The sequence below is a fragment of the Podarcis bocagei genome (assembly GCF_964188305.1).
Source record: "Podarcis bocagei genome assembly, chromosome: 9".
In the NCBI taxonomy this organism is placed as follows: domain Eukaryota; kingdom Metazoa; phylum Chordata; class Lepidosauria; order Squamata; family Lacertidae; genus Podarcis; species Podarcis bocagei.
Window position 1 is genome coordinate 61,334,929 of NC_138134.1, and position 22,806 is coordinate 61,357,734.

The 22,806-nt window shown below is 44.1% G+C and overlaps 1 protein-coding gene and 1 long non-coding RNA gene across 4 annotated transcripts in view; both read left to right on the top strand.

Moving 5' to 3' along the window:
- The window catches only part of LOC308594380, a 920,885-nt gene that overhangs the window by 609,544 nt on the left and 288,535 nt on the right, over positions 1 to 22,806 (top strand). The gene's annotated exons all lie outside the window — the stretch shown is intronic.
- UNC5C (unc-5 netrin receptor C) overlaps positions 1 to 22,806 on the top strand; it is a 326,267-nt gene that overhangs the window by 288,002 nt on the left and 15,459 nt on the right. For all 3 annotated transcript variants that reach the window (XM_081206987.1, XM_081206986.1, XM_081206988.1), the window contains 5 exons: positions 236 to 427; positions 2,778 to 3,122; positions 6,458 to 6,545; positions 11,925 to 12,093; positions 14,668 to 14,901. In XM_081206987.1, the coding sequence (XP_081063113.1) occupies positions 236 to 427; positions 2,778 to 3,122; positions 6,458 to 6,545; positions 11,925 to 12,093; positions 14,668 to 14,901 (1,028 nt within the window). The remainder of the gene's footprint in view (positions 1 to 235; positions 428 to 2,777; positions 3,123 to 6,457; positions 6,546 to 11,924; positions 12,094 to 14,667; positions 14,902 to 22,806) is intronic.

Below are 22,806 nucleotides of genomic sequence, written 5' to 3' on the forward strand. Positions count from 1 at the left end.
GAAAGAGGGATACATAGATGAAGAATTAGAAAACAGCTATGAGAATTATTTTTAATAAATATAAATATCTACTAAAAGTGGAGAGTTTTTGAAGTAGTTTTTTAATTAGCCTATAAAACTGGTAGTATGCATCTGTAGGAAAGGATAGCAATGTATAAGTACGCTTTCATACATTCTTGAGACTGTAATTAATACTTTATGCTTCTCTGCTCCAACCCACCAACTTTTCCCCCAGCTGCTCCTGATTCAGATGACGTAGCTCTCTATGTCGGGATTGTGATAGCCGTGATCGTGTGCCTGGCTATTTCAGTGATCGTCGCATTATTCATCTACAGGAAGAACCACCGGGACTTTGAGTCAGATATTATAGACTCCTCAGCGCTAAATGGTGGATTTCAGCCTGTTAATATCAAAGCTGCGAGGCAAGGTTAGTTTCCCTTTGGCTTTTCATATTGACCATAAAAAGACAATCTCTAGGGCCATGTGAATTACAGTACATTTCCTGAAGTCATCCTAGCACCTAGCACCCTATAAGGAATCAAAATTTATCTGTATGTATGTATATATGTGTATACATCTTCCTACCAGGTTTAGTGACAGCTAGTAACTTGAATGGCCATCTTTTAAAAGAGGATTAGACAACTTTATAGAGGAGAAGACTATCAATGGCTATAATTGATATGTTCTTCCTCTACTCTTGGAGCCAGTATGCCTCTGAATACCATTTCCTAAGAACCACAAGCAGGGAGAGCACTGTTGCACTCAGGTCTTGCTCATGTGCATCTCATTGGCCTCTATGTGAGCAGAATGCTGGACTAGATAGTCCTTTGGCCTCATCCACCAAATCACTGAATTGGAAGGACCATGAGGATCATCTGCTCCAATCCCGTGCAGTATAGGAATCTTTTACTCAACATGGGGCTTGAACCCACAACCCTGAGATTAAGAGTCTCATGCTCTACCGACTGAGCTATCCAGTAAGGTTTTCATTTTGTTATATGTATTTGTTTCATGGGACAAGTGCTAAAAGGCAGGTCATGAAATTATGGATCAGCAATTAATCAACAGGATGAAGACAGAATGTAGGTTTTCACTGAATGCTATCAATTTACCTTCCCTTATCTTCCATAATCCTATTTTAAGCCTATTAGTCTCCCTTTCATTGTGGCAAATCTAGATGGTAAGTCTCTTCAATCAGGAGTCTGTTTTTGGCACAGGGTTTGGAGACACCAGGACCAAATCCAGCCTCAGATCATTCAACCTGCAGCCTTCAGTAGTGTAGCCCAGGAGGGTGGGAAATATATTGATGATATAAATTGACCCTTAGGCTTGATTGTGCTCATAAATATTTGTGGCTATGATGCTTCAGAAAATGAAGGCATGTAAGCCTCTTGGCACTTGATGAAAAGCACTTGCTGAGGCTGCAATTCTTTTTTTCTTTAAATAAATCATATTTTGCAAATTAAAGTTAAATCAAGTCGGAAGTAAACGTAGCCAGAGTTTTGTCCAAGGCAGAAGATTAGCAGAGCTGCAGTTTGGTTGCCAAGGATTCATTTAAATCATTGCTGCAGAAGACACTCAAGAAGATGCCACAGGCAACAATTCAGTCCTGACTAGGAATGATAAAGTACATGATTTCATAGTTATTTGGAATTCTCTGTTTCCTTTTCCTGTTCCATTTGGTTGCATAGGCTGATGTTTTGCGGTCAGCATTTTGCATGAAAAGCATGACAGAGAACATTTCTTCCAGAGAAATTTGGAGTTGCCATGACTATAGCCTTATTAACTGTTGCCCTCTGTCCAGTACTTTAAATCCAGTCCTGACTTATTGCTCCATCACCACCACCATTATTAAACATTTGCTGGTACACTTACTTCTATACTATAGAAATCTCATATAACCAAACAAAGTGCATATGAACCAGGCACTTTCAAACTTGCGTCAAAATTAGTACTGAGGGGACAGAATCTGCATTCAGAAACACAATTATAAATAACGAAGCATACTTGGCAGGAGCTGAAAGAAAAATAATTCTGAGTTTCACACTTCAAAACTTTAATAATATTTTGGCATGAATTTGGGGTTTCATTATTGCTAGCTGTTGGGCTTCATGAAGAGAAATACAGTTTTCAAAATTCTGAGCTTGGGTTCTGCTGCTAAAATCAATATTAAAAGTTATGGGATTTGTCTAGTCTTGGGTTTTTGTAGCTTTGCTGACCTAATGCAAACAAATTATTGGTTTTCAGAGACTTGGTAGAGTAATAAGGATGTTCATTTTTTCCTGAATTGCGTTAGTCTCCTTTCAAACAGGCTTTGGAGTTGTTGCAGTTTTTGAAATATTCTTTGACTTGTATAGTAAAAAGACGAACTCTTTAAGGTTAGAGAGATACTTTCCTTTATTTTCATTATTTCCAGTAGTATGTTCAATTAGAATGAATTTCCCTTTTAACCTGTTGATGAAAGCAAGGATGTAAATCATATGGATCCAGCTAAAAGCCAGTGATTATCGCCTCTCAATACATCAAGTAAGGAATAGCAACTCCCCCCCCCCCGACAAGCAGTCTTCACTATGTCTCCATGTAAATCAGGGTTACGTAAACTGGTGTTCTCAACATCTGGAGAGCATCATATTAGCTACCCTTGATATAGATATTCATGCTGGATTTAATCTGCCACAAAGCCACATTATTTTTTTAACTCCAGCCAATATTGCACCTAGTAAAGAGTATATCTTATGCATAATAATTTCCATATTACTTTTTTTTTATTAACACAGACCTCCTAGCTGTGCCTCCAGACCTCACTTCTGCTGCAGCCATGTACAGAGGCCCCGTCTACGCTTTGCATGATGTGTCAGATAAAATACCAATGACCAACTCACCCATTCTTGATCCACTTCCCAACTTGAAGATCAAGGTGTACAACAATTCGGGTGCAGTCACTCCACAGGATGAGCTGTCCGACTTTTCGTCCAAACTCTCCCCGCAGATCACTCAATCCTTGCTGGATAACGAAGCATTAAACATTAAAAATCAGAGTCTTGCACGGCAGACAGACCCATCATGCACTGCTTTTAGCACCTTCAACTCTCTTGGAGGTCATCTGATTGTACCAAATTCAGGTAAGTGACTTCAAATACAGTAGTTGGTTTTTTAAATTTATTTTTTAAACTGACTGATGTGTCCAAAATATGGTTTAAAGTGTGTGCGCGCACGCATGCGCGTGCACGCACACACACACCCCAGCAAGTAAAATTACAGTGGTGCCTCGCAAGACGAAATTAATTCGTTCTGCAAATCTCTTCGTCTTGCGGTTTTTTCGTCTTGCGATGCACGGTTTCCCATAGGAATGCATTGAAAATCAATTAATGCGTTCCTAGGGAAACCGCCTTCAGACCAGGTCCGGGGACAGTCTGTCCCCGGACCTCTTCTGAAGGCTGGGGGGGGGACAAGGGCTTTTCTTCCCACCCCCAGCATTTTAAAAAACCCTGGGACAGCGGAGGACTTCTCCGCTGTCCGGGCGATCTTAAAATGCTGGCGGGCGGCATTTTAAAATCGCCCCGGACAGCGGAGGACTTCTCCGCTGTCCGGGGCGATTTAAAAGCCCCTGGGAAGGCAGGCAGGGGGGACAAAGACTTTTGCCCCCCGCCAGCCTTCAGAAGAGGTCCTGGACCTCTTCTGAAGGCGGGCGGGGGGCGAAAGTCTTTGCTCCCCCCCCCGCCTGCCTTCAAAAGGTGTCCCCGCGGCGGCGGGAGGTGTCCCCTGCCCCCCGCCCGGCTTCGGAGCACCGGGAGACGCGATCTCCCCGCAGCCCCTTGCTGCAAAAGACGTCCGGGGGAAGCGGGGAAGAAGCGCTTCGCTTCCCGCTGCCCCCGGACGTCTTTTGCAGCAAGGGGCTGCAGGGAGATCGCTATCTCCCCCCAGCCCCTTGCTTCAGAAGAGGTTCGGGGGCAGCGGGAAGCGAAGCGCTTCGCTTCCCCGCTTCCCCCGGACGTCTTTTGCAGCAAGGGGCTGCAGGGAGATCGCTATCTCCCCCCAGCCCCTTGCTTCAGAAGAGGTTCGGGGGCAGCGGGAGGCGAAGCGCTTCGCTTCCCCGCTTCCCCCGGATGTCTTTTGCAGCAAGGGGCTGCAGGGAGATCGCTATCTCCCCCCAGCCCCTTGCTTCAGAAGAGGTTCGGGGGCAGCGGGAAGCGAAGCGCTTCGCTTCCCCGCTTCCCCCGGACGTCTTTTGCAGCAAGGGGCTGCAGGGAGATCGCTATCTCCCCCCAGCCCCTTGCTTCAGAAGAGGTCCGGGGGCAGCGGGAAGCGAAGCGCTTCGCTTCCCCGCTTCCCCCGGATGTCTTTTGCAGCAAGGGGCTGCAGGGAGATCGCTATCTCCCCCCAGCCCCTTGCTTCAAAAGAGAAGACCCGCTGTCCCCGGGGCAAGCTTTGTTTTGCGAAGCAAGCCCATAGGGAAATTCGTCTTGCGAGGCAACTCGAAAACGAAAAAACCTTTCGTTTTGCGAGTTTTTCGTCTTGCGAGGCGTTCGTCTTGCGGGGTACCACTGTATTTAGGTCACTCTTGGAAATCTATATCTTCTGTGTTTAGACCAAAGAGTGCTTTCTCCAATTTGGGTTTATTCAGCTATTACACATATTTCCTCCCCAAAGCCCTGGCCTTCTTTAGCAGAAAATTGCAAAGCTCTGAGTCATTGCCTTCAGAAGCATTGGCCTCTCAACTTCCATGTGTGAAGTGGGATTCAGAACCCTTGACCTTTTCTTTCATGTAGCACCAAAAGACAAACCAACCTTCAAGGCAAAAATCCTCACTGTTGGCACTAGACATAAAAGGACAAATTAATTACAAAACAATTTAGTCATTCCAAGTTTCAGTTTGCTGTAAACACCATGGATAGAAAGGAAGATGCATAGAATACGAAGATTTTTATTTTTCTCAGCGCAGATTCCAGTGCAAAGCATTGCTCTTGCTGCATCGAACCCCTCAATACATATGTGTTTTCGTATTTGAAAGTTATTATGCAATATTTAGGGGTTTCAAACAGGGAAAGTTATTTTTTCAGAATTATAATGGTCATTTTCAAAAGTACATATAAATGCACACAGAGCATTGCAAAGGAAGGGTTTCTAGCTGTACAGGGGGAATTCACTGTGCATTTAACTAAATGCATGCGGGCTCTCAGGAATTTTCACAAATGTGTGCAGCTGTGGGGTGGAGTATGCTGCCACAATGCCACCACCCCACCCTTCCTAGGTGTCCATTGCACCCATTTAGAACATCTGGAAAAGGGTAGCCTGGATAGCTCAGTTGGTTAGAGCATGGTGCTGATAACACCAAGGCTGTAGGCTCAATCCCTGTATGGGACAGCTGCATGTTCCTGCATTGCAGGGTCCCTTCCAACTCTACAACTCTATGATTTTATGATTCTATGATATTGCATACTGATTTATTTTTTCAAGATAATCTTTATTGGTTTTTTAGTTACATACTGTACATACACATATTGCATTACATTTTACATTGCATACTGATTTAAGGAAGGTCATGGAAGGAAAGCTTCCCTTCCCCTTCTCCCCCCCCAAACCCCTCCCCCACAACAACAGCACCTTATCAGGATGTTGAGGGCCCTCCTGAACAAAGGGAAATGCATAGGAAGTTACCTTATACAGAGTCAGAGCAATGGCTAGCTCAATACTGTCACTGGCAGTGGTTCTCCAGTCTTCCCATCCCAACCTGAAGGAAGCAGGGGTTGAACGTGGGATCTTCTGCAAGAAAGCAGAAGCTCTATCTGTTTGTTATAGTTCTTCCCCTGAACATGAGATAAGTGGGGGCTGGGGCTGGGAGGCAAGGGGTTGCTGAACAGATATGAAACTTTCCTTCCATTAACTTCCTTCATTTATTTTAGGATCTGGTTTGGAGTGATTCCTAGCTCCCCATGCCCTATTCAACAATATTCAGGACTGACTATCACATCTAAATGGTAGATGATGACCAGATAAACTGATATCTTCTGGGCGGCAGAAAAAAAATGCTCCTGTTGTTTCATGGGGCAATGCTTTGCTGGCCTTTCTAAAAGTTTAATTAAATGAGAATTGCCAAGGGAAATGATCCCATTACTACTGTTTGGAATAGTAGATGTAATTGTTGTTTCCCCCTCCTTCATTTTTACAATGTAAGCAACAGAGCAGCCATCTGCTTGTTCCTTAAATAAAACAAGAAGGGAGGGGGAAACACCCCTTTTCCGACTCCTTCATTGCTGGAGACAAGCGGAAGAGGCATCAGCAAGTAATAAACTGCCAGGTAAAAGCATCAAGATAGCCATAAAGCACCCTGCTTTGAGTGGGATTTTGGCATGCAGAGCCATGTGTTCCCGAGCTTCTTCCTCAAAAGGTCAGCCTGCCTTTCTTTTCCACTCTTTATTTTATCTGCTTTTCTCTCTCTCTCGTTGTTGTTCTGCAGGAGTAAGTTTGCTGATTCCTGCAGGGGCCGTTCCCCAGGGGAGAGTCTATGAAATGTATGTGACAGTTCACCGAAAAGAAAACATGAGGTAAAAGAAGGCTCTGCTTACAGTGCATTTGCTTTAGCGCTAATTGCAGGGAGGAGGCAAAGTGTGTGAACACAGCGTTCTGATCAGCATATATCTGTATCGACACAAGACTGGAAAAGCTGCTGAGGCCACAGAATGGTTTGCAAGCAGACCCAGAAATGGAACACTCGTGTGTGTGTGTGTGTGTGTGTGTGTGTGTGCGCGCGCGCATATGTGTTTGTAAATCTAACCAGAGGTCTCTCTCATGCGGTGTAGGAATTTGAATTTTGCAGCTACTCAGCTCTCAGGTTCATGCCAGTATTCAAGGGGTGGGGGGAAGCAGCAGCCTTGAAGGTGCTGTTCAGCAGGGTTATAGCCAACTCCCTCCCACACATCCACCTCCAAAAATTGTCACACAAAAACCCCATCAAGAGCTATGTAAGCCTGTAGCATGGCAGACCAGCATCATTCTGAAATCCAGGATTTAGGATGGTTTATCACAAGTGCACATTTTACAAAAACACCAGTAGAAATAATCATCAGTGGTAGTTGTTTGAGTACTGAAGTACAAGCTTGATTTTAACAGTGGAAAGTTACAAGCCAAGTTCAGCACTGCAATCCTGTACTTGGAAAGAAGTCTCATTGGGTCCAGTGGGTCTGATTCCTAGGTACCTGTGCTTAAGATTGTAGCCTAAGGTAAACATGCATAAGATTGTGTTGTGAGTGTTAGAAGACCAGGCCCTCTTTGAGCAAAGCTAATTCACTGCAAACATGGCGTCCCGTGAGCCTCACTTCAGAATGCGACAAAGCAGCTCTTAATAGCTCAGACTAAAAGCAGAAATGTGTTATTCCTCCAGGCCTCCATCCCAGCTCCTTGTTTTTGCACCTCTATGCTCCAGAACTTTTATCTCTCTTTCTAATCTCCCTAGATTCATTCCGCTTGAGCTTGACAGCATTCACTCTTTGGCCAAATAATAAAGCTTCTCTTTCTGCTGGATGAAGGTTGTGGGTGTCAAAGCACTGTGAGGCCTCTCATGTGCTATTTTCCCATTAAAGCACATAAAAGCCTGAGGGTGTCAGTGAAAGTGTTAGTAAGCCATCAGCATGGGAATCTAATGGTCCATATGAAATGGTAGTGTTGCTGTCAGATACTCACAGGATCTCGCTTCACTCTCCCCAAAAGGCATGTTAATGGCAAGGCAAATTCTGTAGGTTCAGCATTGTTTCAGGACTCTCTACCATCCCACTGTAATTATGCCCATTGTTATTTTTGAGATATGTGTTATTATCTTTATTTTACAAAATACTGTTGCAAAAATACATAAACAAAACTTCCCTATATTATTATCCTTACGAATAATAGTAAGCACACCTTTTTAAACATCTTCTAAGCTGTAATGTATGTCAGCGACAATCTCTAGAACATTAATCACTTGATTAACATCAATAAAAGTATGTGTTTTGCTGTTTCAAAACTTGAGAAACAAACAACAGTCTTTGTTGTAATAATTACATCTTTGTCTTCCTTCTTTGGTTCTTACGTGTTGATTTTTCATTAATTTCATATCAATGAAATTTATCTTCTTTCATTCCTCATTTATAGGAATTGTTCTTTCATTACAGTACTCAGCATAAAGAAAGCTAGCTGCTGCTACCATATGACATAGCAATTCTTTAGCATCTCTTAATTACAGATTTAAATCGCAAAGTATAATAAAGGAATGAGATATATATTCTTTCAAATTATTCTATTAATTGCTCTAGCAACCATAAACCAGTACTTTATTAGCAAAGAGATAAGGATCAGTGCATGCTTTCCTCAAAGTAAGCCCCATGGAAAACACATGAATGTTATTTCTGAATAGACATGCAAAGGGTTGCATTGTTAGGGAACAATCCTATGGCAAGATCCACTGGGAGAAACCTAGGGCTGGGCTGCCCATAACACAATGTGAAGTGGTTGCCTCTGGCAGAAGATCTGGGCCCAGGGAACACACTGCTCACTGTTGGGTCATGCACCCACCATGCCCCGCCTCCTCCACAGCCATGCCCCCTACCACTATGCCCCTCACCCATGAAGGAGGCAGGGGCATGGCGGCAGAGGACACAGGGGAATGGCCTTAATTGGTGAAACATCCTGGGCCAGCCCTGGATAAGCAGCTTCAGCCAGCATTAAGTCTCCAACCCTGGCTTAACCCAATATACGCAGGTGGAACTTGCTTATCCTGGCTCCGCCAGCTGAGCTGAAGCTGGTAGAGTCAAGACCGGTGTAAGGTAAAGGTAAAGGGACCCCTGACTATTAGGTCCAGTTGTGACCGACTCTGGGATTGCGGCGCTCATCTGGCGCTACTGGCCGAGGGAGACAGCATACAGCTTCCGGGTCATGTGGCCAGGTTGACTAAGCCACTTCTGGCGAACCAGAGCAGCGCACGGAAACACCGTTTACCTTCCCGCCAGAGCGGTACCTATTTATCTACTTGCACTTTGATGTGCTTTCGAACTGCTAGGTTGGCAGGAGGGAGCAGGGACCGAGCAATGAGAGCTCACCCCATTGCAGGGATTCGACCTTTTGATCTACAAGTCCTAGGCTCTGTGGTTTAACCCACAGTGCCATCCGCATCCCAAGACTGGTGTAAGTCTCCCCAAAAGTGGCATTTTGGGAGTGGAGTGGGGCGGGACCAGAGAAGAGGGACTTAGGCTGGATCCTAACCATGTTCAGCTTGGTCACATCACCTGGCAACCCAGCAAATAGCACCATTTTAAAGACTTTGTTTTCCCTCTATGAGGCTTAGAACCCAGCCAAACTTTAGCACATTTAAGTCCCATTCATTTAAGTGGGCAAGTAATGCATTTGATTATTATTGAATCTTTGCAAAGGTCTAGCACTATTGTGATTACCATGTGATGTTATTAAAAGCAGCTTCCAGAGCTCATTTGCCATCTCTTGGTGATGGTAGAGTGCTGTGATGTGGCTGACTGGCAAACAGATATTGAAAGATATTGAAAAGGAGCAGAATATTAAAATAACATTTGTGAGATCCCTTTATGAGTCGGGAATTAGAGAATTATTTTTTAAACACTTACCCTTTTTTAAGGAATGCATTTGACAGAATTATCGTACGAGTTTTATTAGCTCACCCTAGCAGCTGTGAATAAAAAATCCAAATAATTAAAAGCCTGTACAGACATCCTCTCTGTCTCAGTTTGGATCTGTAGACAAAATTGTGAATCATTTTCAGTTACTGGGAAATTAGCTCACCTTTTTCAAAATTTAAACATGGAGGAGGATAAAAGTGATAAGAATAAAATGGGAAATCCTAATTTGGAAGAAGAGGCAAACAAAAAAATTAATAGAGCAAGACAGCAGTAGGAAGACAATAGAGTTTTAAATTTGCAAAGCCTTTAGTTAACCCGACTGGAAGGGTTACCATTTGCTCTTTGTGAGTGATTCATTTCCCTCTTCTCACTCTACGCTCTTCTTTCTCCTTTTCCTTGAATATAGCTGTTGAAACTGCATGTCAGTCAAAAAGCAAGATTTCACTTTTGCAAACCAAATCACAGACATACTGACAGATGGCACAATCGGTTTGCTAGCATGAACTCCCCATGGGGAATCCTGAGATTTGTAGCTCACTGAGAAGGTTAGGTAGGGAATGGAATTCTCAGAAACCTTCTATAAAACTACAGTTCCCCATGTTCCTTGAGAGAGTCATGACAATTAAACTATTTTAAACCCAGTCGGTACAGTGATGCCTTTTACGATGAACAAGTAATCCAAAGCATTCATTTGCACCACCTTGGTAAGCCTTAGTTTGGCATACTGTGATGTGTGGATTAGGCTGAAGTCTTTATAGCTGATAGATATTTTGGGAGTGCAGCTTATTCCCTTCTCTGCTGGACCTTTTCTCATCCATAGTACAGAATCCCTCCATTTCTAGGTCTTGTGTGCAGGCAGTGTTATTATTTTCAACTTTCGAACCATGGCAATGACATAAAAAGAGGGAGAGAACATTTTAAAGAGCCAAGAAAAATGAGGAGGGAACAAGCAGGAAGGAATGAAGGGACTCTGGAGGGATAGGAGAATGGAGCAGCTTCAGGAAGTGCTGAGGACCATATAAAATGAGATTGGGGCCACAAATCTATAGTCTAGGGAAGGTGGTAGGCACTTCTGGGTGACTCATGAAAGTAGTAGGCATGGTCACAATTCAGCTATGCAAAAGCCAAAGGTTTCTACAAATGCACACCTCTTTGTCCTCCATCCGGAAGAGCAGGAAACATGATCAAATGATGCATTCTAGCCAGGCAGAAGCACTCAAGGTGAGTGCAGACAAGGAGCAATATGGGCTTGGTTTGGGGAGAGAATGTGACCTAGAGAGGCTTGGAGAGTCACATTTGACTGCTTGGCATGAAGTTCCCTGCCCCTGATCTAGAACCACCCTCTGGAATCACTTAAAGGTAAAGGGACCCCTGACCATTAGGTCCAGTTATGACTGACTCTGGGGTTGGCTCATCTCGCTTTATTGGCCGAGGGAGCCGGTGTACAGCTTCCAGGTCATGTGGCCAGCATGACTAAGCCGCTTCTGGCGAACCAGAGCAGCGCACGGAAATGCCGTTTACCTTCCCGCTGGAGAGGTACCTATTTATCAACTTGCACTTTGACATGCTTTCAAACTGCTAGGTTGGCAGGAGCAGGGACCAAGCAATGGAAGCTCACACCGCCGCAGGGATTCGAACCGCCGACCTTCTGATGGGCCAGTCCTAGGCTCTGTGGTTTAACCCACAGCGCCACCCACGTCCCTTACCAGCCTAAATTAGACAGTCATTGAAGTCATTGACGACGTTTATATTGAAGATGGCTTTCCCTGAGGGTGTGACCCAGTTGCCACCGGAACATTCATTGCATATTTGCAGATATGTGGTTGTTTTCATAGAAATGATTTTATTGCTTTTAGAAGTCAAGTGTCTTGTTTTATCCTATTTTTTTTTTATCTTGTCTGCTGCTTCGATGACCTCCAGCCATGAGCCGGTTTATAAATCTAAAATAAAAAATACAATTAATTAAAGTTGCTCTGTAGAAGCCTTCTCCAACCAGATGTTTTGAGCTACTGGGGCTGGTGGCACATGTTGTCCAAAACATCTGGAGAGCACCTGGTTGGCAAAGACTTCTGTAGTTTTTAGTCAACTTGAACTTTGCAAAAAGGCTGGCTACCATTGTTCTGGGATTTTTGTGTTTTTTCTTGCGCGCTTCCTTCTTGTGCAATGGTTTAAACATTAAGGAACATCACATCTTGCACTGAGGAATAACTATGATGATAGATTTGAAAAAGAAACCTGCTTCTACATAATATTTATTAAAATCATGTGGAAAAACATGGATTTCCCTTCCTATAATCTTGCCAGGCCACCGGTAGAAGACAGCCAAACCCTTTTGACCCCTGTGGTGAGCTGTGGACCTCCAGGAGCACTGCTGACTCGCCCTGTCATTCTGACAATGCGCCACTGTGCGGAACCAAACACGGAAGACTGGAAGATCCAGCTCAAGAACCAAACTGCCCAGGGACAGTGGGAGGTGAGTCTACAGACCTTCAACGTATACCACCATAATTGCTTGCTTGCCACAACTCTTCAGGACAAGTTATTAGTCATTTGTGGTAAATTATCTGGCTATTCTAAATAGTGGCAGCATGACGCCACCGCTGGACTGGATATCTTTGCCAGCAGGGCTGCAGATATGGCACTGATTCTGCCTTTCTGTGTAGGTCTGCAGACAGAGGACGATGGTTTGAATCGTGACCTTAGATTAGATGTGGGAAAATTATAGCTCAGACTATTTTACACATGTTTTGCATGCACAAGCTACTTGTTTATTTCAAGGCCCAGTTCAAGTGTTTTGTGTGTGTGTTTAAAGTCCTACCCAGCTTAGGTTCTGCCTCTTCTGCATATATTCCCCATGTGCACTGAGAAACTCCATTGCAAGCGTTCTTGCTTTCTGTAATGTGGTGGAAGAGCCCTTAATTGAATTAGGCTTCAGTTGGAGTCCCTGTCTTTTATTCCTTGTGTGTGCTATTTACTTTTATTCTGTATATGGCATTTCATTGTGTTTATTGCTTATATTTCATTTTTGTATTTTGTTCATTGAGCCTTGCTGTGAAGCAGTATAGAAATGCAATAAAAAAGTAAATATTGATTGATGGATTGAATTTATATCCCCGAGGAACCCAGGACAGATAAACACAATTTAAAAGCAAAGCTAAAACACTCTAAAACAGAACGTTCTAAAAACAATTATAATTATAAAAAAAACCCCAAAAGCAGTTACAGCTAAATACATTGTTCCATCCGTTAACGGAAGCCCTGAGGCATCTCTGAATCCAGAAGCTCAGGGCTGCGAAAAGCTCTCTGTCTTCCTTGAGACTGGGCTAAATGGACCAATGCTCTTTTTCAGGAGAAGGCAACTTCATATGTTCATCATGACCATGCAGTTGTTAAAACTAGTTTCCAGAATCACACACATAGTCTGCAAACAATCACCAAGGTTCTTGCATAGTAAGCCTCACCTTCAGCAAGCTTCCTCACTCACGCTTTTTGGGAACCAATCTCCTGTCTCTTGCTCTTACTCAATTGAACAGATGTTTGCATGGCTGGAGGCAGGTCAGCCTTATGAGTGCCTGCACAAATGCTTCATGACTTGTCTGGCAGGGGTGTGTAGAATCAGCATTTCAGGTGGCACCTTTCTTCCTAGCCCTTAGGAAGGACGGTGTCACCTTTGCAAATGTGCAGCATCGCCTCTACCCAGAGTCTTGAATCTGTCCCCAAGCTAGGAAATAACCAGATCCAGCAGCCCTATTTCCCTGGATCACCAGCATTGCCAGCATCCTTTGGAGACTGCAGAGAGAAGGTTTGTCAGAGCGCCGTGTGTCACAGATACAACATTTGCAGTTGCACATTCCTCTGTTCTTGCTTGTTTTATTTTTGAACCAAACTTACCAGACACCTTTTGTCCCCATGCAGTATTGCACAGAAAAATAAGCAAGGAAAGTATTCAAAAGTATCTCTTTGTCTGTGATCCAGTGATAGAAAGCTGCCTTCCTCTCAGTCAGACCATTGGTCCATCACTACTGTCTGCACTGACTGGCAGCGCTTCTCCAGGATCTCAGACAGGGGTATTTATTTCCTTGCCCTACCCGGAGACACTAGGGATTGTTCCTGGCACTTTCTGCATGCAAAGCAGGTCATCTGTCATTGCACTATGGCCCTTTCCCTATGGTTTTGTCTTGCATATGGACCTGTGAGCAGGATAATTCTCCACAAGCATAATCAGTTATGCAGGTCAGTTTTCTCCATGCTCTTGATCTTCACTTATGCTCTTCCTTAGTAAGCTTGCAAATAGAATGAGTGAGATGGCATTCACAAGATGATTTTTTAGAAATAGATCAGTGCACCTTTCCTGCTAGGCTTTCTTTTAGAAGTCAATGTATCTGATATAACTAGTGTTTCTTTTTAGTGGTAGACTCATGTTAGAAATGCTTCTTATTGTTGTTGTTTAGTCGTGTCCGACTCTTTGTGACCCCATGGACCAGAGCATTCCAGGCACTCCTGTCTTCCACTGCCTCCCGCAGTTTGGTCAAACTCATGCTGGTAGCTTCGAGAACACTGTCCAACCACCTCGTCCTCTGTCGTCCCCTTCTTGTGCCCTCCATCTTTCCCAACATCAGGGTCTTTTCCAAGGAGTCTTCTCTTCTCATGAGGTGGCCAAAGTATTGGAGCCTCAGCTTCAGGATCTGTCCTTCCAGTGAGCACTCAGGGCTGATTTCCTTCAGAATGGATAGGATTGATCTTCTTGCAGTCCATGGGACTCTCAAGAGTCTCCTCCAGCACCATAATTCAAAAGCATCAATTCATGCTTCTAGAAATAAGTAAATAAAAAACAAGGGTCCCAAAAGATACAGTCCCTAAACTTATTTGAATGCTGGCCCCTGATTCTCAGCTTCTTGGCTATCTCTGCTGTCAGACACCTCCTGCTTTTGAAAGCAGCATAATTGGGTAGGTGGTTCCTGAATCATAACAGTGAGCTGGATGGATCCCATCATGCATATGGCTGATCATGTTTGTTCTTTTGTGTTGTTAACTTCCCACCTTTTAGGATGTGGTAGCAGTTGGAGAAGAAAACTTCACCACCCCATGCTACATTCAGTTGGATCCAGAGGCCTGCCATATCCTGACAGAAACTCTCAGCACCTATGCCTTGGTAGGGCAGTCGATCACCAAAGCAGCTGCCAAGCGTCTCAAGCTGGCCATCTTTGGTCCACTGATCTGCTCATCCTTGGAATATAATATCCGTGTCTACTGCCTGGATGACACCCAAGATGCCCTTAAGGTAATAATTAGACTCATTCATTTTAGAATTGTGTGTGTGGAGATCTAAATGCTGCAATTACCATATATTAGCCTCCTGATTACAGCTATTGTGCATTTTTTAGACTTCGTTTTTTGTGCATGAGGTCGGATGTTGTACAATACTTTGTTTTATAATACAGAGGGGAGCAAAGAAAGAAAGCAGAGATAAGAACCAACACTGCCTTTTCCATAATTATTTCTCTTGTACATTAGGCTAATTCTTCTCCCAGCATTCTTCCTTCTTTTGTTTACCTGTATCATCACCTGGATTCTGAGATTTTTGCATTATTAACAGGCCATAAGGTTCACCAGAACTTCATTGGTGGTTCATGTATTTTTAATGCTAAGTGCCAGTTCCCCAGAGATGCAAAACATATAAATGCCTCTTTGTAAATAGTTGATAACGATAAAAAAGCACCAGGGCTGTTAATCAAGTGCTTGCTGTTATATTACTTTCTTCTATGACTTTGTCTGCAGTTTTCTGCCCTGAGAATTTGCAATTGAAATATACCTCAGCTGCTGCTTTCCCTATCAGTGCATGTGGCCTTATATAATTCAGATTTAAATGTATTTCATTTCATTTATTTATTTTGTTTCAAGCCACTCTTCATCAAGCAAGTGATCCCAGGATGGGGTGCATCAAATATAAAATCAAACTAACCATAAAACAATATACCAGTAAAAATAATTAAATGGTTCCAATAGAAAGCATAAAAAATATCAGTCAATATTACCTCTCTTCCTCCTAACTATAGAAATTGGTGTCCTAGTGCATCAAGGAGCCACAGCATTAAAAGCCTTGGGAAAGAGATAAGTTTTTTAGCTGGTGCAGGGGGGAAAGTGTTAAGTGATATTCCATAGCTGAGGAGCCACTGCTGAAAAGACCCTTTTATGCAGGGGAGAGATACAAACCTCACTCAAAGATGAGCTAACAAGTAAAGCGCAGGTGAGGATCCCATTGGGCTCAGTGGCCCAGGTCTTCATCTCTTCCTTAACTCTACTAAGAGTGGCATTTTACTTGGAGCAACTGTATGTAAGTGCTTTTGTGAATTTGTTACAGCAGGCCTCCAAGGGGTCCAGTAGCCCACCATTTGGGCCAGATCCCCAAAGCCCATTGACCACTTAGAAGACCTCAGCTGAAGAACTATTTGAAGTCACAAGGATGGTGGAGATCTAATCTCTCTTTCCTGCCATCCGCATCACCCATTAGGCAATAATCATCATTGCAATAAACTTATAAAACCAGGTGCTAGTTCTATCCTGCAAGTTAATCCATGTACACTTGCAATCAAATATAGGGTGGGTTTAGGCTTGCCATGCATCCGGAAAATTCCAGACATGTATGGAAATCGGATGCCTAAAATGACGTCCAGGGAGGGGATGGGGGTGTGAGTTTTTTCTGGGGTTTTTTATGTGGTGCACACAGCAAGGGCTCCAGCTGCCCATGGTGCCACTGCTGTTGGCACTGGCCATTGTCTCATCACTTGGCTATGCACAGACGCCCTGTCGGGGAACTGCTTCTCTGAGGTGCAGATGGTGTGGTAGGCAGCAGCAGCATTTCAGCATGTGGCAGCAGCACAGTGTCCTGAGTGTGGCGGGCTCTTCCAGTGTGGAGAGCCAGTGTGGTGTAGTGGTTAAGAGCGGTAGACTCGTAATCTGGTGAACCGGGTTCACGTCCCCACTCTTCCACATGCAGCTGCTGGGTGACCTTGGGCTAGTCACACTCAGCCCCTCCAAAGTCTCTCAGCCCCACTCACTTCACAGAGTGTTTGTTGTGGGGGAGGAAGGGAAAGGAGAATGTTAGCCACGTTGAGACTCCTTCGGGTAGTGATAAAGCAAGATATCAAATTCAAACTCCTACTCCTCTTCTTCTTCTGTGGTTGCAGTGCCAGCACCTGGCGCTCCTTTCCCAGGGGCCTGGACCCATACATCTCTGAGCCTGCCCACCTGGCCACAAGGTGTGAGAGCTCCTGCCTGATGGCTCTCACTGTCTCCTGCAGGTTAAAGGGAGGCAATACTGGCTCATGTTCAAGTGTGTGTGGTATTCCAGAAACTGGAAGTGAGAGCATCACTTTCACTCTCCATGAACTCTGTGATCCGGGGAGGTTGGGCAGCTTCTAGCCATAGCAGAATAGGCTCCCCCCACACACACACCACTCTCGGCCTGAGGCAACTGTATGGTTGCAGGAGGCTGGGTGGGCTCCCAGCGGGCAGTGACGGGAAGAGAGAGCAGGTTTGAAGGGGAGCCGTAGAGAGAGTGGGGCAGCAGTCTTCAGAGGTGTCCGCCAAGGGAAGCCGGAAGGCAGGGGATCCAGGGCAGGTATTGGGCTCTGGGGAAATGAGAGGCACTACTAGATAAGCCTAGGTAGGTTTGCTGCATCATGGTAAAGGTCCTTCACTGGTGATATCTATACAGTGGTGCCTTGGGTTAAGAACTTAATTCATTCTGGAGGTCCATTCTTAACCTGAAACTGTTTTTAACCTGAGGTACCACTTTAGCTAATGGGGCCTCTCACTGCCGCCGTGCCGCCGGAGCACGATTTCTGTTCTCATCCTGAAGCAACGTTCTTAACCTGAGGTACTATTCCTGGGTTAGTGGAGTCTGTAACCTGAAGCGTCTGTAACCTGAAGCGTCTGTAACCCGAAGTACCACTGTACTGATGTGAAGTTTAGATTCCCATCATTAAGTATTTGGCTGGATTGCCAGTATCTTACTGCTACCACTTGCAAGTTTCCTACAGAGTGGATTATTCCCAAGAGTTTTACATAACAAGAATCCATAACAATATCAATAACCTCTGCCTAGAAGATGTTTGCATTTTATAATGCTTTGCTAGCAAATTCAATTTTCATTCCGTATGCATTTTGGCACCATGTCTTCCAGAACATCAAAGCGTACTATCTTTGTTACAAAAGCAGAGTGACCGGTTTCTGTAGTGATTGGAAACACGGGGGGAAGTGTTTGAAGGAGTAGGATGAAGACAAGGTATATAGGTTTTGGAAAGCTGAAGGTGGTATCAAAGAGGTGTTGCCCTTGGTGGGTGTGCACTCATTCCCATGTCACCACAGGTCAATCCAATTTTGTAGGTATTTGTAGAGTGGTTAAAAAAACCTGCAACACCTATTTCAAAACAGGTAACAGCAGAACAGAACAAATTAGTACACCATGGGCAATACTACCTGTGCTATACAATCTTAAACTCTCTTAAAAACTATTATCTGCCTGCAGCTGAAAAAAGCAAGCCAGCAAAGCTTCCTTGCTCTGCATGGGGTTTATTTGGGGCAATGTCTGACAGCTTCTCTTGGAAAATTACTGCATTTTATTCATCATAATATTATTACTTGCATCCCGGACTCATTAAAAGGGGATTAAGTTCTAAGCAGTGTCAAGGTCTGAGTCTCCCAAAGACAATAATCTTTTCCTATCTGCCCATCTTAGTCCACATGGTCCGTGGGTGTCTTCTCATTTTCTCTAGAATTTGCATGCACAGGAAAACATCTTCTGAGAATTAGTAATAGAGGCATCTAACCTGCTGACATATGCAGGAGCCAATGAGGCTGTTCCCCAGGTCCTTGTTGGTTGCCCATATATGCACTGTCTGCATAAAAGTAGCATACAGAAACATTGTGCATGTATCTATGTATGTACGTTCAAGTATGTATGCATGTATATATATTTGTGCATGTGTGCATGTGTGTGTATTCTGTTGGTTTGCTTTGCAGATGTGCAGATCTTGAGTAACATAATAAAACTAAGCACAACGAATGTCCCACAGGACCATATGTGGCATGCCAGCAATACATTGTGGTTCACCAGGTATTTTATAAAGTAGGAGCAGCAATAGTGGAGTTGCAAAGCATGTGACAAGCCATTGCACATGGCTGGTGTGCTGCGTATGCCATAAGGACCACCTGTTATGCAGACCTGCCTGAGGTTTCATCCCAGGAAGCAGCAGCTTTCCCCATGGCTGATTTTAACAGTAGCCAAAAGCAGAGGCAGCTACCTTAAGGCAGGCCAGATGCAAAGTGAGATAGCAGTACTCCATTACTCTGTAAGATGGTGCCACCAATGCTGATTTAGCTAGTTTGTGGACTGTCGTTTGACCTAGCAGGAAACAGCAAGGATTGTCACAGCTGTCATGTGGCTTTCAGGCTTCTGCTGCATTGAATCAGCATGCTGACCAGTCAGAAAAAGCCCTCAAACTTGGAAGTGTTGTCAACCGGATAATGCCAAGGAGACAGGCTAAATTTGGGATTCTGCACACTCTGCAGCTGAAACAATCAAATTCTTTAAGTGCTCCCTGCATCACCTTCATTAGTTTGCATGGGGAGTTCAGGTTGGTCACTTAGGCATCGCCAAGCAAGAGCACCAAAAAAAAGAGGGCAAAAGTCGACGTGAATTTTTGTAAGATTTGCATAGGCTAATTGATATGTAGAGATGCAAATGCAGAAACAATTGCTGCAATTTAAGTATAAGTACATCTCAACATAGTAGGAACTGTCTTCTTTCCAGTTGCTAACTATAGATAGGCGATTTAAAGACCCCTGCTCTCTTTTCTTTATCTTTAAAAGGACTTGCACTTTGGACAGAAGACTGATCTCTATGAAGCAAGATACACAGGGACCCTAGAGGTTGATTTATACAGTTAACACTAAAAATGAAGCAGATTGTCAGGGACTGGCTGGATGCAGAGGAGTGGTGGGAGGCACCAGCTGGGGAACTCCCGAGGGAAACCCCCGGTGGAAGAATGCTCAGAGTAAGGGGATTGGTGGTGGGACAGCGACAAGTGGCCAGAGGGAGAAGAGGGAACAGACTGGGAGGTGTCAGAAGCTGAAGGGGCAATAGGGTTTGGTGAAGTGAGTAGGAAGAGGCTGTGGCAGAGAGCAGTGCAGAATCAGAGGCAGGAGAGCAGGGCAGCCAGGAGACAGAGGTGAGGCAGGCTCCTGGTCTCCCGCTCCTTCTGTGATCAGATCCCCTCTCTCCCTGGTCTCCTAGATCATGCAGAGAAATGAAAAGAGCAGAGCAGAGATTGGTTGTGTGCAGATACTGTCTATGACTGCTTGGAAAAGACCCTTGAGAGGAGGGGACTTTGGCAGCTGTGGGAAGGACCTTCAGTCCTCACAACTGCCTCATTGAGGGCAAGACCTACTGGGAAGAGTGGCAGGGATCAATAGGCCTGCACCGTTTAGGTTGATTTGAATAAAGAATTAACTTCATTGACACCGTGTTTTTTCTGCTGACCTATGTTGGACTACGGCTCCTGACACAGACTGAAATATGATTGAAGCGGGAGCTTCCTATTTTTTTTATTTATGTAGAATCCCTTCTAGCTAGTTATAAGACTATTGCCCTGGGAATACCAGCCTGCCAATACCCACTATGGTGTGTGTGAAAGGTCTCTGTAAATCAGGCTTCCTCAAACTCGGCCCTCCAGATGTTTTTGGCCTACAACTCCCATGATCCCTAGCTAGCAGGACCAGTGTTCGAGTTTGAGGAAGCCTGCTACAAGCATCACCTGGATGAATGTTTGTGTGGAGCTTTTGCCTTGAATTGTCTATCCAGCACTGTCTTTTCTTATCACATTCTGGCCTGTTTCTAATTGGTATGAAGACAAGGAATGGTCCATGGTACCAAACAAGAAATAAATAATAGTGGAGCGGGGAGAAATGGTGAACTCATTTCACATGGATTCTTCATTAGTGACTTTTTCATTTGTGGAAGTTCCATTGACCCAACTTTATGAATAATTAATATGTGCTCACAACCCCTTCCTATATACAGTGTCTGTATAGAGTGTTTGTGTGCTAATTTTCCTAAGCTGTCAATCATATATTGCTATTTATAAATCATCCATGGCTTGTCATGTACATACCCCCCCAAACATTCACCAAAGGCTGAAGAGGCGTTCTGATTATAAAAGGCACAATGCTGCATTTCTCCTGACAGACTTACTCCTCAAATTATTCAGCTGAAGCATTCCCTGAACAGTTGCCAGAGTCTTAGGTGCAGCAGCAAAACCTAATGACGTGTCATAAATAATGCCTTGTTCCTTGTAAAAATGGCTTGTTTTTCTTCCTTGTGTAATGGTAGCAGAAATGTTTTTGTCTCATCCAGCACTAATCAGTAATAAAGCTTACATGGTGAGATGTGGTAGGAATGTGCAATGTGGGTCAACTAGAGCCACTGTTCTTCATTTCTTTATGGGTAAATGAAGGACCCCTACCACTATCCTTTTTAAGGAAATGCAAACGGAAACTGTTGAAAACTTACTGCAAACTTTCCCCTTTAGTGCTGTCAATTTCCTTTCCTTCTACCTTTCTGCACCACAGTTTGCAAGACTGAGGACCAGTTCTTTTGTTAAATTTGTATCCCACCTTTCCACCTGATGGTGCTCATGGCCAGCTGTGTATTTGCTGTCTCGGTTACTCTAGAATCGTGGAGAACGGCTCCCCCACAGCCAAGCTTCACACTGCAGTATTCAAGTCTGGGATCACGTGGCTTTCCTTAAGTTGTGTGTGTCTATTTTTGTTTAAATTGCATCTCACTTTATAGTCCCAGTGGGACCCTCCAGGCAACTCACAAAGCATCATTAAAATCACAATATTAGAAAATGACAGCCATATCATAAAACCAACATACACTATAAATTAGGTAGGGAAACAGCAGCAGTAAGAATTCATTTTCAGAGTGGCCCCACGTGCCTTTTTAAATAAATGTTTCGACTGATCTCTGAAGGTTATGTTGTGTAGGGAGTCTCTCTAGGGCAAGGGCAGCCAAAGTTGTGCCGCCCAGACGTTGATGGATTACAGTGCCTGCCACCACTGGCTGTCTGGGGGTGATGGGCTGATGGGAGCTGGAGGCCAACAGCCCCTGGAGGGCATTTATTTGGTTCCTCCTGGGCTAGGGAGATGATTTCACAGTTTTAGGACGAGCCCTTCCTTTGGGTACACAAGTAACACTCTTGTCATGAGATGCCTTTCACTCCTGGGTCTGGTCCCTCAACTGCAGCCTTTTATAATATATATATATATTGGCCACATCTATCCATGTCCCAGTAACACCCAGGCTAGATAAATATAATGTGTACAGTGGACAGGTTTTTTTAGACTGAAGATTTCACCTGCTTCAGAGCATGGCAGGTAGACCATTGCATCGATCCAGTTTGTTTCCGTGCACAATGCAGAGTGCTGATTTTGACATATAAATCCCTAAATAGCTTGGTCCTAGAGTGCTTCCCCATATAAACCTGCTGAGCCCTCCACTGAAGAGACCTTTTTGCAAGATCAGGTGCCATTAAAGAGCATTGTTTCAAATTCTTACTTAGTGGTATAATTTTTGATGATCTGATTGTAAGCTGCTCTGGAGACTCTTAGAGTGGAAAAGCATAAAAGTACTTGAAATAGCAGATCAAGGCTGCATTCTTATGCACAGTTTGAACGCAGTGGGTCTCCCTTCCAAGTTAACAGGCATCGGATTGGCATGCATATAAATAAATGTCTGAAATACAGGACCAGCCCTATCATTAGGTAGAGTGAAGTGGCCACCTAATGCAACAGATTTTGAATGTCATAAAGAGGCAGCAAATTGTTGTTTAAATTATTATTGTTGTATTTTTACTCCCAGGGAGGAGGAGAGGCACTTGTGGGCGTACTAATATAACTTGACTAGCTTTGGGTAATGTAACTTGAGGGCAGGAACATTGCTGCTCTGCCTTAGGCAGCAAATTCCTGTGAATTGACTTGAATGTCTGAGGCTCTATACGAATGATGATTAGTAGTAGTAGAATTATATTAGCAAGTTCATGCATATGCATGTGTAAGTGAAGATCTTTCATGGTATATACCAAGACAGTCTGTGTGGGGCATACATCAGTTTGCTGTAAGG